Source organism: Buceros rhinoceros, unplaced genomic scaffold (genome assembly GCF_000710305.1).
Source record: "Buceros rhinoceros silvestris isolate BGI_N320 unplaced genomic scaffold, ASM71030v1 scaffold8768, whole genome shotgun sequence".
Classification (NCBI taxonomy): Eukaryota; Metazoa; Chordata; class Aves; order Bucerotiformes; family Bucerotidae; genus Buceros; species Buceros rhinoceros.
In genome coordinates this window covers 70103-88286 of record NW_010427393.1, presented here as the reverse complement: position 1 = coordinate 88286, position 18184 = coordinate 70103, and the positions used below count along the sequence as shown (strand labels likewise).

At 42.0% G+C, this 18184-nt stretch overlaps 1 protein-coding gene across 1 annotated transcript in view; it reads right to left on the bottom strand.

Annotated features, from left to right (window-relative positions):
* The window catches only part of CEP112 (centrosomal protein 112kDa), a gene marked incomplete at its 5' end in the record, with an annotated part of 119840 nt that overhangs the window by 32158 nt on the left and 69498 nt on the right, over positions 1-18184 (bottom strand). The window contains 2 exons of the mRNA XM_010141867.1: positions 8030-8179; positions 11967-12029. Coding sequence (XP_010140169.1) covers positions 8030-8179; positions 11967-12029 — 213 coding nt within the window. The remainder of the gene's footprint in view (positions 1-8029; positions 8180-11966; positions 12030-18184) is intronic.

The window sequence follows — 18184 nt, the reverse complement described above, 5'->3', positions numbered from 1 at the left end:
AAATGCAACCTATACAAGAAAAAAAAGTTTTGAAAAAAAAAAAAAAAAAAAAAAGTTTACACAAGCACTGAAAATACTGAAGATCTGGGGCTCTTCCAGCTCACTCCCGAGATGAGCCACGCCGTAAGAAAGGTGTCTAAGGGAACACCCGTTGATAAGCAGAGCAGGTCTGCACCCCTGGATCTCTATTTGCCAAACTCTGCAACTGCTGTAACTGCGCCAGGCTTTAAAAACCTTGACTACAGAGTAATAAATGTTTGCGGACTACGGAAGGTTTGCTTTGAAGATGTCATTTTCTCCAGCAATCTTTAGGTGGCTGAATGTGTAGTTCACACATATTGTGTTTCCACCTACCCGGCTGGAGAAGCCCTGCAGTCAAGGCTGTTCCAGGAGCAGGGAAGGAGGCTGTGTTCCAGGAACTCACTGGAACTGGAACAAAGAACAGCCCTTGGAAAGTCTACACAGCCCTGTGCACAGACTGTTTTACAGATGCCCTGTGTTTGGAGGACATTTGACACTTGTTTTTATCTTTATCTTCTTTTTTTCCCCTCTCTGTTACAGTCCCAGGCTTTTGAGCACAGGCTCTTCTTCCCAGCACTCTGCTTCATACCTTCTGGGTATTTCCCCAGCTCTGCCCTTCTAAGCACCACTTCCTCCTCCACATAAAAGTCCCTGTGTCCTATGGAAAGTAAAACATCTCTGAAATGCAACAGTAAACTGCAACCACCTCAGCAGCCTTAAAAAAGCTAATATTCGTTTCTTATATCACAAACACTGTCTGCCCTTCATTCACTGACCTAGGCTTAGGTCAGTGTCACTCAACACTTACTAGTACGAGTGTTTTCTCCTCACCTTTCTCATCACCTAGGATCCCACTCAGCGTTATTACTTCTGTCTTGTCAGTTAAAAGCAGTTTTGAATTCCTCTTCACCATTTTTCCAGTGCAAAATTAGTGCAGCCCACCTCACTAAAGGAAGCTGATAGTTTAGCGATAGAAGATTTCATACTTAGTTCCGCATTTATGGAGTCTTCAATTCCATAATTTGGAGACTGGTCGATGTAAGCTGGCTCACCTCCTAGGGCTAAAAGAGAATAAAAGGGACTTCATGCAGCAAAGTGCCTTCTGGAGGGAAAGCAAAACACTGAGGACAATAATGATAACACAGGAAAAAAGCAGAAACACAAACTTTTAAATCTGCTGGATAAAACTGGACTGCAGTTCAGAGGACTAGGCAAGCACCAGTTCTAGTCTTTTATGAAACTTGTAAATACGATTTTGCTGTTGGCCATGGTAAGTTCTATAATGTGTTGAGACATGAAAAGCCAAGAAAAATGCCAGAGTGCAAAGCTTGCTGCAGGAAAAGAAAGATGACTCAATCCTTTGTCTCACAAAGCATGTCAAAGATATTATAAAGTACTTACAGATGCTCAGCCACTCGGATTGCCTGATTGGCCAAACATCTAAAACCCTGTAATTTTGAAGAGAAGGTACTATGCTTCAGACAACGAAATAATTTCTGTGGCAAGAGAGAGAGAGATATGATTCGGAAAAGGAGAGAGGATGTTTTAAAACCAGAATTTCAGTTGTGGTTGGTAACTCTGTAACCTTAACACGAAAGTCAGCCTGTTTTTATTATCGTTTATAATGAATAGGTCAATACAGCCTTTCAAAGATATCCCTGTAACGGAATGGAGAGACAGAGCATGAGCAACAGTTGAAAAGCTTTGGGCTAAACCCTCATTTCTCTAACAGACAGAATTTGTGTCAAACTAGTATTCATACAGACAAAGACCGTGAAAACCAGGTGCCCCAGAGTCCAGACCCCATGTAAAAGAGAAAGCAAACCCATGAAAGACCTGCAGAGTTCATTCCCCCCTCCTTTTGGAAGCTGTAACTTCCCTTGCTCGTTGAACAGAAAATACGGAATTATCAGAAAGATAATGTTATTTACCTGGTAAGTTTTACTGCCTGCTTTACAATGCTAAGGTACAAATGTTGGTGCCTTGTACTTCCCTGCTAATAAAAGACACCGCTGAGTTATTGGTATTATCACATCATAGCATTATCATAGACTAAAGTCAGCAACAAAGAAATAGAGATTCATGAAAAGTAACTCCACTTATGTAACATCAAGACAGTCTCTTCAAACTCTTATTTCCTCATGCCACATGGTTTATCATGGCAATGTTTAGCCACAAAGGCAATTAGATGGATTTGAGATCCCTCTGGAGAACTTTGTGACATGCAGATCTCTGCCTGACTGACAGCACTGGGCATGTCCGTGGCCATGGAACCATCACAAACAGTAATGCATGTTCTGTGTAAGACGTGAGTCCGTGTCAGCTTCGACAGCGACATGCTGAGCTCCTCCTTACAGGCACTGCTAGCTAAAATAAAACCACCTTCAGCCGAGTTAAAATACAAAATACAGTATTAAAAAAGCTTACTAAAAATGTTGGTCTTATTGACAGAAGTTCATTACAGAGCTACCCAACAGCAGTCTAGATTGTCACAACCAACCCACTGCATCAGTGTGTGCTGCAGAAGAGACTCACTTACAAAGGCCTTGAAATAATACATGTCTTCACTCAACCCTAGATTTTAGATCTTCATTTTTAGTTCACACTGAGCTTTCAGGGTTTTCTCCCTAATTAATGCCGTCAGTGCTATCTGTTACACACGGTCACAGCCTTCTGAACAACCAGTCACCACAGTCTTTCTGCTGTAAACACAAAGAAAATGCTGAACGGGTAAATTGTTCCCCCTTTATTTGCCACGGCTTGGAACCTTGTCAACAGCCTTAACAAAGAGGGAAAGAACTGAACTGGCCCAGCTTTCTCAGAAGGGTCTGACAAGACTGTGAGTGTACTTGTGAGCTTTAGCTCTGGGGGACCGCACTTCCAGAACCACCCCACTCGTACAGCGCCGTACGGTTTTGTTACTGTTTGGACCCTGAAAGTGTCCTCGCAGAAGGGCTGATGCACGGATCCGGAGCTAATTTCCACCTTTGCCACAAACCTTGGACAAAGTCAAGGCTCTGCCCTCCCGTGTCTCATCCGTAAGACAGGACTGAAAGCACTTCTTTGTCCTCTAGCTCGGGTCAGTTTAGGTTGTACGCTGTCTGCTGTCTCTTCTCCCTCAAGAAGCACTACTAAGGACACCTAAACCACCGAGAGTTAGCTTTGCTGGGGACTTTTAAACCAACAAATTAGAACCATTTATTTCTTACCAAACCAAATGTTGGCTATTGCAAAGTACCACGGTGGATATTCCAAAACACGGGTCAAGGACAGCCATCATCTGCAGGACCACGGTCGCTCAGTTAATGTTCCCACAGCTCTGACACGCTCTTTCTTTTAATGCAAAATATTATTTGTAATTACAAGTGGAATTTGCTAATAAACATGGTTGATAATGAAATATAAGTACACGCAAAAGTAGCTTGTTCACAGAATTTTTAAAAACACAGTTCTTCTAATACGCTGAGTTTTAGAGACATTTGTAAATACCATCAGTATATTTTGACAACTACTTTCTGGAAACAAAGATATCAGGTGCCCTTAAAGAAATGTTCTGAATGCTTTAAAACTTCCCAAGCTTTAAAATCATTTGTTTTACTTTTAGTGAGAACCAAACATGAAAGGGAGGGGGGATTATGCACATCAAACAAGAAGGAGGTAGCGCAGCAGGACTAGAGAGGTGGGCTGGGCGGCAGACGAGTGCCACAAGCAGCAAGCCCAGGAGACTACGCACACTCTTTATGGGGCAATTTGCTGGCATGTCGTGGCAAAATAGTGTTATCAATGTAAACACCTCCTCTGGAAACATTATTCCAGAATAAAAGGACACAGGGTACCCGCACAAGGACTATTCACGCACGACTGTAGCAGAGGAAGTGTTTGGTTACAGCCGCATTGAGAAATTCCACTGCGTTGATAAAACCCTCAGTCCAACCTTTGCACAGAGGAAATCATCTTCATGCTCCAAGATGTGTCAGCATCTAACAAAGACACGATGATGTTGAGAATACCCCGTGCCCACTTAGGCGCAGACAATTTAAAAGCAGAAGTTTTCTCCTTTGTTCTTCTATGGCTGTAAAATACACTTTCGGGGTTTTTCCCCCCTCTCAACACTTTGAAACATAACAAAGAAAAATAACTGTTTCAAAATTTTTCACACGAAAGCAAACATTATTATATGACATTCTTTCCTAGAAATCTTTTAAGTCTTATTTATTAACAGAATTAATCTGATTATAAACTGGCTGACACACAAAGCGTTGAAATATGTCATCTTCAAACCATGTTTTGCTAATGAAATTTTGGTGTTAATTCAGGGGATATAACAGAATCCTAGAATCTGCAGTATGAGCCAAACAACAAATGTGGTTCCTCTGGCAAAAAAAGCATCATTTTCTCCCTTTTCTGTTGTGGTTTTGTCACTGTGTGCTCTTCATCATGTTTCTTTCCAGAATCTACTTTTTGATGTGGAGTCCTCACTTGGCCATCAACTAAATTAAAATGCTCTGAACATGTTTTGCAGTTCCAACCCCAGGAACTGTTTGGCACTTTCAATCCCAGAATCCAAAAGGATTTCATAACCCCCCCCTAAGGCTGGGATTTCATAAATAACCTCAAGGTATCTCCACAACGCGATCAACTCGTGCCAACTCCAGCCAGCAAGCACTGCCAAAAGCAGCAGCAGAGTTAGGTAAATGCTGTGACCATTTCGCTGCACCGAGCTCCGAGCTGTTGTGCCTAGATTGCTATCGGGATGCAAGAGAGCCAGTTAAATTTAGCCTTAAATAAGTTTACACCACACTTCAGTGACCAGCAAAGCTGCTGCACAGACGGTCTCAGGAGTTCAGCACCCAAACCCCCACTGGAGGGTGCCTGCTGAAACCCCAGTCTAAAGCATCACAAATAACAGACACGGCAATTTAAGCAGCTTTTTCAGCATCTGCAGGGCATTAATATAATTGTGCTCTCAACTAATCCTGTGGTCTAAACCAATGGTTCCTGATCTTTGAAGTCTAAGCACATCACAGGAGAGGCTCGGCCCAGAGACCAGGTGAGCTTGGCTCCTTTGCCCCATGCCTGCCCAATCGCAGTGTCCTTGTACTCTGCTCCGAAGAACGCAAGTCCTGGTAAGTTCAAAGCAAAGATACTGACACAGCACTGCAGGGTGAGCTGTGCTTTCCGGATCGCTCTCCTGCCAGCCCTGTTGTAATTCCAACGGGCTCAAACTCAATGGCAGTGAAAAGGCAGCGACAGGAGTCACTCAGCTGCCCAGCGCCCCCTCAGACCACTGCTTCTTCATTCTTTGCTACTGAACATCGCAACGCGATGGCATCCCAACTGGGTACCTCGAGAGCCACAAGAAAGGGACGTGATGAGCCGCAATTTAATCCAAAATTTTACGTCCCTGACAGCACAGAGTTTGACTTGCTCTTGGGCCAGACAAATCATGGTGTAAGACAAAATGCCATGTGCTTTAAGCATTTGTCTCAAACTGACCCAAACTGAGGCCATCTGCAGCCAAAAAGGGTTGCTCAGATTGGGTTTTTATGTTGTCAAAAGGAGTAAAAAGTTATAAAAAGTTTCGTTTATTCCTTTTCACTAATGCTTAAGATACTATTTAAAAAGAATAAAAATCAAGATTAAGGTGGTAGATACAACCGTGAAATAATAACAACTTAAAAATCTTTAACTAGCAAAGCAAGTCAGGAATTTGAATTAACAACAAAATCGTGAATTCTGGCATCCACATCTGGATATCACTTTACCGACTGAATCCAAAACTTCTCTGAGAGCCAGTCGGTTTCTGTAAAAATGTATTTCTCTGTTTGAAAGGAAATAATAATTGGAAGGTCTTACAGGAAGTCACCCAATACCTTATAACGGAAATTACAATCTGTTCCTTAATGGCGGTTTAAATCAATGTTATATTTAGCCAATGCTCCTTTTTCAACATAATCTTTTTAATTGCTTGTACTATATTAAGTCTTCTCAAAGGTTTATGCAATATTAAGAATTGCTTTGGTTTTAGATTGTTTCTTTAATCATCCCTCAAGGTCTTCAGCTTGCCCTGGGTTAGATGTTGTTTCCCATCTCCATCTAGGATTCCACTTTCACCAAACCTAATTGGTTTTGCCCCAGGCTAATAAAAAGCAAAGTATTTCTGCATATGCTCGTCTAGAAATATGTGTGGTTCTTAAAAATACTAAGTGATCGAATATTAAAACCACCTCTTTCTGTCTCCAGAAGTACACACAGCACTTCGCCCTCCTAAGAATTCGCTGCCCGTATCTGGCTTTCAGAAATTTTCCATTAAATCAGGGATTTCAAAGGAAGATTTTTTTCAAGTGCAATATCAATGATACCAACCAAATTTCAAGAACTCCAAGCAAAACACAGCTCCTGCAATTTCTTGGTGTAAGTGGATCCTTAAATTCAACAGGAGCATTTGCACCAGGTGCTAAAGAAAAAAAGCAGGTGAACATTCTAAAGCACGTATTTCAAATACGTAACTCCAGAAGTATCACGCATGATAACTGGCATTACAGCGTATCTCTGACTATATGGAGGACTATGCCACTGTCACAGGGGTTTTGTATAGCTAGATGGCCACTGGAAAAGTGGCGAATGACAAATAATACATTTTCCTAAGAGGCAAAAATCCACCTGTACCCCAAAATAATGCGATTTAACTATGTTTTATCTGCAGAGCCTAGTGATAATAAAAACCACCTCTGGCAATTCTCTTTGGATAACAGATTGTAGCCGATGCTTTTACAGTTTTACCTTTGGCAGAAGAGACCAAAGAATGATCAGAAAGACTATTCAGTTCCTCAACAAGCACACAAAGAAAGGCAGACATTTTCCTTAAGAAAAAAGATAATCATTAAGCAATTTATGAAAGAAAGGAAAAGGAACACTCCACAGATGATGAGATAGTAATGCCAACTAATTTCATTATGCAAATCATTCAAATAAAGAGGACAACGTTAACTGTACCTCATCTGAATATCAGGCAGTTCCAACATATGAAAACTCCCATGGTTTCTGTTCAGCACAAAAAGTTAGAAAAACTGCAGGAGTTCGTTTTTTCACGAGTTTCTAGATTTAACAATGTAATTCTTTGTCTGGTACTAGGAAATGTCTTTATGAAGAAAAAAAGGAATTTCCTCCTCCTATACAACTTCTAATGAAGTCTTTCCATTGTCAGCCCTAGCAGATTACACAGTTTCAAAGATTTCCCATTGCGCTTTAATACTCTGAAAGGAAAAATGTTTAGAAAATTAATTGTGCTTGCTTCTGCAGGTGGGATTCTCTGCAGCCGCTTTGAGTCAAGGCGTCAAAGCAGCGAGGGACAGAGTCTAAATATTCAGAACCCTCAAAGCCCAATTGGAAAAGGGCCAGAGAATGCCGTTCTGATGCAAAATATCTAGAAATCTAGTGGGAAAAGTTACAAATAGCAAATACTTTATTCCATTCATATTTAACTCGGATGTTGCTTATAGTTTTCACGGAACCTAAGATAATACTTTCTTAAACAGCCTTAAATATGAAATTCTTGGATAAATTGTAATACAGCCTTAAACATGAAAGGTGAGGTCGCCTTGTGAAGACCAAGCTAAAGCCTGTGTCACGCTGCTGGCTCTTGGGTGCGGCAGCTCAGCTCTCCTACTTCTCACCTTTTCTTCAAGTACCGACAGCACTGTGTAAAAGTGCTGAAAATAGGTTAAAACACCTGAGTCGATATTAAAAGAAAGAGAACAGGAAAGTTCCAAGTATTTGACTGAAGTGGATGGATTAGACTCGCCAAACCCCGACGTTTCATGTAGACATAGGAGCAGCTAGAGGAAAGAGAGCCTGAGTCATCAGCTACATCAAAGCCACGGGCCAGTGAATGGAATTAGTGAGCGCTGTGTGAACACGAACGATACCTGCATTCATCTGCCTGCTGCAGAACTTTTAATTACACTCAGCCAGCCAGTAGCATCAGTGACTAAAGCCCCCAGATTACCTTGATTGCTCTGTCATATTCTGTAATCAGCTGCTGCTTCTTATCTTCTAACTTTTGTACAACTTCCTGGAGCCGCTGCTCTGCGGCAAGCTGCTGCCGGCTGTTCTCCTCTGTCAGAGAGGAAATGGTTGTCTTAAGTTCAGCTATGATCTAAAAAGAAAACAGCATGCTAAATCTCTCTTCAGTAAAAGACATGTAGTTTGCATGTTTTCATGCTCGGCACAAGACGGCATTGGCAAACGCTGCTGTGCAAGCTAAATATCTTAACTAACATATTACACACTAGCAAGCGTGAAGTTCCACACAGAGAAAAAGGAACAGAATAAGGCTGCAAAGGACAAAAATTGCTGAACACAAAATATTTGGAAGGGTGTTCCACTATGACATTCCAAAATATTTACTCATGAGAACAAAGCACATCTGTGATCTTCAAAACTGAGCATGTCTCCAGCCGTCCGCCGCACTGCATCCAGCTCTGCAGATTTACGCAGAGACGGTGGCGTTCGATTGCTAGAAGGATACTTTATACCTTGATACTACAGAGAAGAAAAACACCCACATTTACACACTGCTCTGAAATTTAAACTTGACAGTGACATTTCCGAGCTGCTGAAAGGAGCATATAGCAATGCAGAGGGGACCTGATCCAGCGTCCAGGAGCCTTAACCTGGACGTTCTACACGATTCACTCACGATCTGTTGAAATGTACTTCTGTCACCTTTTTATTACCGTGGAAAGTCATAACTAAACCTGCTCTTTCAGGCATATTTACAGAATTTTACACTGCCATAGAAGTCATTGGCCAGCAAAGTACTTAAACATATGAGAGAGTCACTGACTTCAATGTCTATATTCAAGCTTAAGGTTAAGCTGCTGTAGCAGCATTAATAGAGTCTAGTTCTAAAAGCACTTCACAGCACACAGTTAGTTTAGGGAGGGGCTGCCAGAGTGCTCAGACTTGTGTGTTTGCTACGCCTCCTGATCGGCAGAGAAACATTTAACTATACTAAGTGGCACAGTTAATTTAGGAAAAAATGGGGTTTTTTTAGAACTAATAGGACAGGACTGACATAATAACAAATACTCTACAAAACTCTACTGTAAATGTATTTATTTGTTATAATACTTGAAAACCCCAGCGAGTAACAAAGATTATGAGTAAAACCTACACAGAGAATTCTGTATTTCTTTTCTAAAACCAAATACCTATTACATAAAGGTAATACACCAATCAAAAGGAGCTCTTGCCCTTAATGAGATCAAAGGGCCAAAGTTCAGAGAGTATCTGGATAGGTGGATCTCTTTAGGCAGAAATCAGCAGCATCACTGGCTTTGCCATTTAGACCATCATTTCCATGTCACGGGATTTGCCCCCCTTTGGCTTTGCCAGGTGAGTGACATGCAGTGAGAAAGCAGGAGAAAGCAATGGATCACATAAATTACTAAGAGAACAACACGAAGCCATGCAAACCTATCCTGCGCTGTGCATGCCCCAATTTGTCACTTTTTAAAAAAGAAAACAAAATAACAGACCCTTTAGCATAACACAAAAGTGAAATGTAAAGCTTTTACTGGGTTAAGACCCTGCACAGGAGTTCTGAAATGCATGCAAGGAAATTTCAGCATGAATTGATGGAGAAAGATCCGCTTTGTGCAGTACTTTTCAGAGCGAAAAAATCTGTTTACTTTGTATAAACTTCAGAGGAAACTTCTTGAAATATCTTCTCTGTGTGGGTGTTAAAAGTGAATGTTCCAAGAGGCCGCAGCGAGTAAGATTAGACAGATGTTGTCAGCAACATGACCACAAGAAAAGTTGCAATTGACCTATTATTAATACCGAGCTACAAACCCCCCCTGTGTTCAAGTGACTTTGGGTATTTGATTCAAACCCACAAAAGTAAAGACATTCAGCCGTCAGGGTGAAGCCCTCTTTCGTGCCAAGGAGCTTTGCCATGTGATGGATGGGCTGTGTCTGCCCCAGCAAGCTCTGCTCACTGGGTCTCGCCCTGCCCAGTGGAGAGAACAGTGCGTTGGCCACAGCGATGCCTAACTTAAAAAAAACACGTGTCAACACCTTTCCATTTTGAGAGTATTCTACAGGCCAATAAATTTCAGTCTGACAGAATTCATTATGACATTTAGGTTAAACAGCTGTTACCTTGCACTACACTACCTGTGTGTTCCCACTGCAACAATTAAAGCTCTTTTCCTCACCCCTTTTTTAAAAATTCAGAAATGCTGAAGTTATTCCATCCGTCTGTAACAAAGAAGCCAAGAGCCACTTCTGTTCTGACAGGACACTGTGTCTGGCGTAGAGGGGCTGGCTGTGGAGGACCCTCACGAGGCACTGCAAGGAGCCTCGTCCTTAAGGTCTGCGTACATTAAATGTTACTTTTTGAGCTTTACCAATTTTCTGCTATAGGTTCACACCATGGCAAGATAAAAAATCAAGGGGTTTGTTGTTGTTTTCCTTTGTTTATAATCAAGGCTCTCAAGAAATTACTAAAAAGGCATTTAGGAGAGAATTCTCTCTGTTTTATCACGGAACTGGTGAGGGTGGAAGGGACCAGCTCAAAGCAGGATCACCCTGAGCTGGTTGCTCAGGATCACGTCCAGTTGGGTTTTGACCATCGCCAAGGACAGAGACCCCGCAAGCTCTTTGTACGCAAATGTGCAGAAAATACACATTAGGCTTTAGAAATATAATGTAAAAATATATATAAAAAGAGTTCTGCTAAATGCAATCTCAAAAAGTCTGGCGTGAAAAAATGTGATAGTCCAATGGAATTTCAGTGAAATAGCTGAAGCCAAAATTTTGGACAAGTTTTACAGACGATGAGACTCAAAGGCAGCTGCAAAGTTGAAATCAAGAGCTTTAAATCACTCTGAAGTGCTTGCAAATAAATTTGCGATTTCTTGTCATTGTCTCACTGAACATCTCTGCCTAGTTTAGAGGCCTCCAAACCATTCTTTGGATGTTTTTATTGATTTTAAAAGAGTGTTATTAGATTGTTATTACTGTTGCTGAAAACACATTTTGCAACTGAAAGGCCATCCTTCTGCTGTGGCTGGGAGGAATGACGAAGGATGACACCTCCACATAAATCCTCCTGGCAATTTTCTGATTATTAAAAGCTTAACTTCTGGTTGCATCTCCATCATATTTCACACTTCAGTCCTACCTGTCAATCAAACTGAAAGCCGAAATATCTAAAAATCGCCCTCTCCCAATTTTTAAGGATATATGTAAATTCAAAGTGCATTTTCATCTTCCATGTCCAAAAGCTGCTCTGAAGAACAAAAAACCCATTTGCTTTCAGGACACTGACATTCTTCCAGGTGTTATTTTGGGCAGAAACGTTGGACCTGATAGGAGCACCGTAAGCACCAAGATGGCACAGGTGTCTTCCATGTCCAAAAGCTGCTCTGAAGAACAAAAAACCCATTTGCTTTCAGGACACTGACATTCTTCCAGGTGTTATTTTGGGCAGAAACGTTGGACCTGATAGGAGCACCGTAAGCACCAAGATGGCACAGTGCCCTGCGCGGGCAGCCACCACCCTATACCACGAAACGCAAGTCCTGGCGGTGCAACTGCTCCTGATTTATGAGATGTGCTGGTTGACAGGACACCTCGCCTTCCCTTCCCACGGAGGGAGGACTCGGTCCTCTTGGGCCCTTAGGAGATGAACAAGTAAATGGAAAAGATGAAATTGAGAACTCAGAAAAACCTCACCCATTTTTTCTAGTCTGCTCAATGCTCTGTGGTTTTTGAAATGTTAAAATCTGCAAGAAAGACACAGGATGGGAGTTGGGAAACAGTTCTGGCTTCTCTTCATCATCAAAACCTTGACTTAAGAGCAGAAGCAATTACACTTTTCATCAAGTTTCCAAATCAAATGGATTCACGTGAGTTCCTGCCTTCTCACTACCTACCTGCGAGGATTTCACCAGCTTCTGGCTGTACTCCTTCTCGGTCTGCTTCAGCCGGCTGTTTGCCTGGAACACACACAAAAGGCAGCCAGATTAGCTCAGATGAAGAACGTGTACAGACACTTTGCCACCGACCCCTCCGCTTGGCACCTCACCCACATGCCTATCGCTGAGCGGCTGGGACCCGCGCCAGCTCCAACGCCCTTTTGTGGCAGCCAAAAAACCGCAAGGGCTTGCCTTTGATCTGAGGCCAACTATTCATCGCTTAAAAGAGGGGAGAAATTGTACCTCTGCTGCCAATTATTAGAAAAACATAAAGACTTCTGCAGATTAAAAAAAAAAAAGTGTGTGTGTGGCAGAAGGAGGCAACACACACAGGAGTTTATCAGGGTCACTTCGTTTCCGAACAGAGGGAAGAAAGGCAAGGAGAAAGTCCCAGGCATGGGCTGCCAGGGTCCAGCGCAGCATGGGGGACACAGCTTCACATCTCAGCTTGGCGTCTGCGACTGCCTTTTGTCCCAGCGCACGTCCCTTCCCATTTAAAAGTGGCGATGACACTGAGAATCGACCCAACACGCAGCTGAACCAGCTAGAAGCTCTTGGATACACAGATCTTTCCTTCTCTGGGCATTTTTTTTTTTTTTCCCCCACGATTCAAAGAATAGAACAAACTGAAAACAAGGTTGCTTTGTCACACTAGAATCCAATACAGAAATATTTCTATAACTCTAGGGAGAAAAAGCTCCTAAGGTTTTTTCCTCAAATAATTTAATTTCAGAAACAATTCCATAATAATAATGATAAATAAGTTCAATTTTATTTCAGGACACAATTTTGGTTGGTATTGTGTTGCTAGAGCAGCCTCAAAGCACTGTCCTCGGATGAACTGCTAAGCGCTCTCATGTTCTTGGCTCTAAAATTTGAGGACAGGTGTCTAAGAAAAATATTTTCTTAGGGGGACAGAGTTTTACAAAGCTGAGTTCTGAAGCAAAAAAATTTAAGCTGATTAAGTTTTCAAAATCTATCTGACCTTGCGTTCAAATCTTTGATCTGTCGTCCTGAGTTTTACGGCACAGCCTCCAGCGCACAAACACATGCTCCTTCAGCTGCCCGTGGGCCAGCGCGTGTTTGGGGGGACCACGGAAGCCCCAGGGGCCCCCGACGCCTCTGAACCCTGCTTGGGTGCAGCTGCAAGACCAAAATTCCATTCTGCCAACACCAGGGATTTCAGTCCAGCGAATGGTCACGTTGATTTGACCAGAATATAAATTTGGGAGCTTGAAGCTGCAGAGCGCGTTTGCGGATCACCACCAAGCAGTGCTCGAATCTTCCTGGACAACAACCCAGGCAGCCGTGTACGAGGCAGCTTAATCCGAGGACATTACAGCCAGTTAAAACCAATCTTACAGTTTACAGGATGCTGCAACTTAAGATCTTGAATCCCTTCAAACTGCAAGACAGTGAAACATGTGGAGGACTGTATTTCATCTGTTAGTCCTAAGAAATCCGCTGCAGAAGTCAGTCAAAGCCAATTATCAAATTTGTGCATCATTTTTGAGAACACGTGTTATGTTGTTTTTCTGATATGACTAGAGATAACGGCACTACAGATTGATTTAAACAGCACAAACAGTAGTTCTGGCGCACCGTACAAATTAAATCCCACTTCTGCTCCGTTTAACATTTCAAGTGTGCCACAAACCCTGCGAAGGTGCATTGTGGGGCTGCACAAATGACGAGGGAGGAACACAGAGGCAGTGACGCCAGACAGCCCTGCACCCAGGCTGACCCATCTGAACGCTCCTTCCACTCCACTGTTGTCTTGTTTCATATTACATCTTACCACCACTGCCTATCAGAAAGTGACTGAAACTCCAGGTTATCTGAAGGGAACGAAGTAAAAAATAAATTACACTAAGAGTATAAATTACTGCTACTCCCAGAAACGCAGAGATACTCGTCAGCAAGGCACTGCGAAGGTCACATTACAACTGCTCTCACTCAACTTGCCTAGGGTAGAAGTCTTCATCTTTCGTAGGAGCAGCTTTATAACCTGAACCCACAGAAGAAATCCCAATAAATAATTAAGAAAACACTCATAACTTCCATAAACAAATTAGAACGTGTTGGTTCACACTGACTAGAGCTAGGATGACCTCTGATAGAGGCAATCCAACAGAGTGATACTGAATTTCAGTGGTTTATCCCTAACTGACAGCAACAAAAGCATATTCTACCAGTTTACTTGAAGGAAATGACAACATTTTACATTATAATGGCTTTAACAAGTTCCTATTTGCAACTTACTTATAAGTTGTCTCCCAGACATCAACAAACCACAAGTTCTTGCATTTACTTGGAGTCCCAAACACCCTTATCTGAGAGGTCTGATTTTCAGAAGCTCCCACTGGAGATGGCAAAACCACATTTAGACTTGCTCTAGCTGTCTAAAACTGGCTGTCTTGACCCTGTAGTACTAAAAACTGTGGACACTGCTGACTCCAGCTTTTCTCTCCAGATCTGAAACACAGCACAGGTCTTGCATTGTCACAAACTGCCCAGGTAGTGCCTGCGAAGCTCTGCAGAAGGCAGTTCTACAGGTTACAGCACACTGCTCAGCTGGGAAGACCTAACTCATGGTGATGCACAGGAACCTGCTTTTACTGCGAAAAAATAAAACTTCTCCCTTTTCAAAACCTGCAGCCAAACTAATTTAACACCTCCCAACTACAGGCTGCTTTGCAGCCTAGGGAGGCATGAACCTCCTCCCCGGGGCACACACCACACTGCTACACACCAAAAAGCACCTTTTACTATTTTTTTTTTTAAGGAGTGACTTAGAGCAAAGTGAAGATGCTTAGCTGTGTGCAGAGAACACCGCGGAGGTTTTAATCTTGACAAACAGGACAGTTGAACATGGCAGGGGGCACACGAGCAGCTTCCTGGGCTCCTCCTTTGACAACAGGCTGCTCGGCTCATGCACTGTATGAGGCATAAGCTGCTTCTGCATTATTTTAAGGGCATTCACTACAGGCTGCTTTGAAGCCTAGGGAGGCATGAACCTCCTCCCCGGGGGACAAAACACACTGCTACACACCAAAAAGCACCTTTTACTATTTTTTTTTTTAAGGAGTGACTTAGAGCAAAGTGAAGATGCTTAGCTGTGTGCAGAGAACACCGCGGAGGTTTTAATCTTGACAAACAGGACAGTTGAACATGGCAGGGGGCACACAAGCAGCTTCCTGGGCTCCTCCTTTGACAACAGGCTGCTCGGCTCATGCACTGTATGAGGCATAAGCTGCTTCTGCATTATTTTAAGGGCATTCCCCCACTTTCAGGTTACATGCTATTTTGGAAGTGTAACAAATAAGAATCCAACCAGGAGGTGAATGTTGGGAGGGCCAGCCAGTATTTATTAACGTCTAACTCTTCTTACAGCAACTGGCAGCACTACAAATACAGTTAACGGTTTAAACTAGTTTTCTGTGTGTGAGAAGTAGCGGCTGAAATTCACGCTTGGCAAAAACTTGTCAGAAGTATCAATTGTCATATCCATTTTTACAATAAAAAGGTTTAAATTGGATAAGCCATAGAGGAATCCCACCTATTCAAAAATTAACTTCTGTTTAGTTTCACACAATTAATACATATTTTAGCTAAAATTATCTGATTACGACAATTTTACATGCAGTTATTTTATATTACCGAGTGAGGACTTTTGCATTAAAAAGATTATGTCCTTGTTACAGTTAATTGGTTTTAAAAACCAACTATAATTCTATAACAAGCCTTAAAGCATCATATTGTGGTTGATGAGCAAAACTGCACCGACTTCAACAAAACATCTCATGTAAAAATTAAGAATGGTGTTAGCACTACAGATGTGGTATCTGCATTAATGGATGCTCCTCTAACATGGTCTGATTTTCATTTTCTCCTTTCATGAAGGAAAAAAGGAAGAGGAGCATTACTAAGAATAAAAGAGGAAAGCAGAGCCATGTCCTACCCTAACTACAAGGTTTTTGTATGTTATTTTTCAGGTGTAAGAGGTATTGGAGGGGACTTCTAGTTCCACTCAATGGAACACATCCCTCAGCAGCCCCAGGGGCTGCTCACCGGTACAGTCACCGCCGGTGTGGACAGCAGACCCGGCTGCACTGTGGGGTGGGCAGGTACATGGATCACTTCATTCTCCACTGATAGCCATGAAGGTGTTTAGGACATCTTGAATGTTCATCAAAAAAGCAACTGTCGGGAAATTTTGGGGACAGTACAAATCTGGGCATGCATTCCAGCTTTGGAATGGTGATTTTTGCATGGAAAGTTCCAATTATTTCAATTATGCTACAAAATTGACAGGAAAACAAACTCCTGCAACCCAAATGTGGATAGATCTCTGAGAGTTAGGGACGCACAATGAAATCCTGTTTTTACAGTTTTGTGCCTGATTCAGTAGTTCAATTTTATTTCAAACTCCCCAAAACACGAACAAACGCTCCCCCCACCCCCGCCCCAACATAACTCTCAAAGTGAAGGGTCATACCTACACACCCATAGTCACTAAGAGAAAAGTAGATTCAAGAACGCTGGTTGAGGTACTAGCTATGAAATAATTTTTCAAAATGCCTGCAACTAACTAAATGATGGCCATACATAAGCTGATCCTCCATAATTAGTTAGATAAAAGTATATAAGCAAACTGAAAAAAAAAAAAAAGGAGGGAAAAAATCAAAGGCGGGGGGAAGGAGAAGAAAGAAAACTTGCTCCAGGGAAGAAGCCACTGTTCTCTGAGGTGCAGCAAAGAATTTAACATCAAAGAACCAATGTAAATAGGGCTCATTTACCTTAAAAAACACCACACCAACCCACATTCTGGAATATTTCTGTTTGAGTTTGACAGCATTATGCTTTGCACCAAAATTCAAGATTGTGTAATTTGACAGATGTCAAATGAAAATGACCTTCAGAATGGTTAACTGGAGCAATTTTTGTTATTAAGTATGTTGAAACACTGTGTACAGTATCTGTTTAAACTTTAGAGATTAGCAGATCACCTTTAAGTCCTCCTGTTGTACACAAAAATTTCATTTGCACCTCAAAGCCTGAAACATGTATTTTCCTTATGTGCCTTTAGCACCGAGAGTGAGTGACTTCCTGCACCAATACCCTTCTTTTTTTTCTGCTGTCCCCACCAGTCAGACACCAACTGGAAAGCCGAATCTCTGCAGAGCAGTGAAAACAGCATACCAGTTCAAATATGTAATTTGAGCCACCCAAAAGACCATTAAAAATAGTTCAATATCCAAAACGATGTTAACAGAATAATTAGTCAAGTACCAAATGACTTCAAGGGTTTTGAAAATGAATGATAGAAATCCCAATCTGTCATACCCACAAATTCTATTAATAGTCTATTTTACCAGTCCATTTCTGTAGGTCTATAAGTCTTTTTTTTCCCTTTAAACATACATCTTTAGGAGAAAAAAAACCTCGTCTCATTCTTGTGCTAAGTACTTCTCATTGGGAAAAAACCAAGAATGAATAGAAATTAATTTTGACGCTCCACCTGTATGGAGAATTGCCTGTCTGCAGCGTACTCCAATTCTGTGCTTAATGGGGGGCTGCTGAACAACCACCTGTGCAGTCTGTGCCTTAGGAAAACTCTGATCTCCAGTCTTTGCATTCAAACCAAGTACTCCTAATAATTCTGAAATTATTCAGAGATTAAACACAGACATTTTACTCTTCCAAAAATTCTTCCATGAGACTCCAATCGCGTGGCATCTGATGCCAAATTTAGACCATCCTTACACCAGTATGCAAGTACTAGCTTCATCTAAATGGATTTACTGAGCATCTAAATATTTCCCAGTGTCACTAACACCAATTTCAGTTTCATATTGCAGCGAGCCAGGCACCTTATTTAAAACCAGCTGCACCATTTGACCTAAAACGCGAGCTTTATGAACAATGCAAGGTTCTAAAACCCGATTAACAGTCTAGGTTTGCCACGTGAAGTCGTTCAGTACCCTAACCACACCGAGGCACGCAGCAGGCATTTAAAGGACAGACGGCGTATTATAGTTTAATCTGGAATGTATGGTGACACTTCGCCAGAAGAGCTCGGAGGCAGGTGGCTTTTCCAGTATGGCATGAGTCCTCCTTTTGCTCAACACTCGGAACCGAGCAAACCCAGTGACGATGCGGCGGGTGGCGCCCCT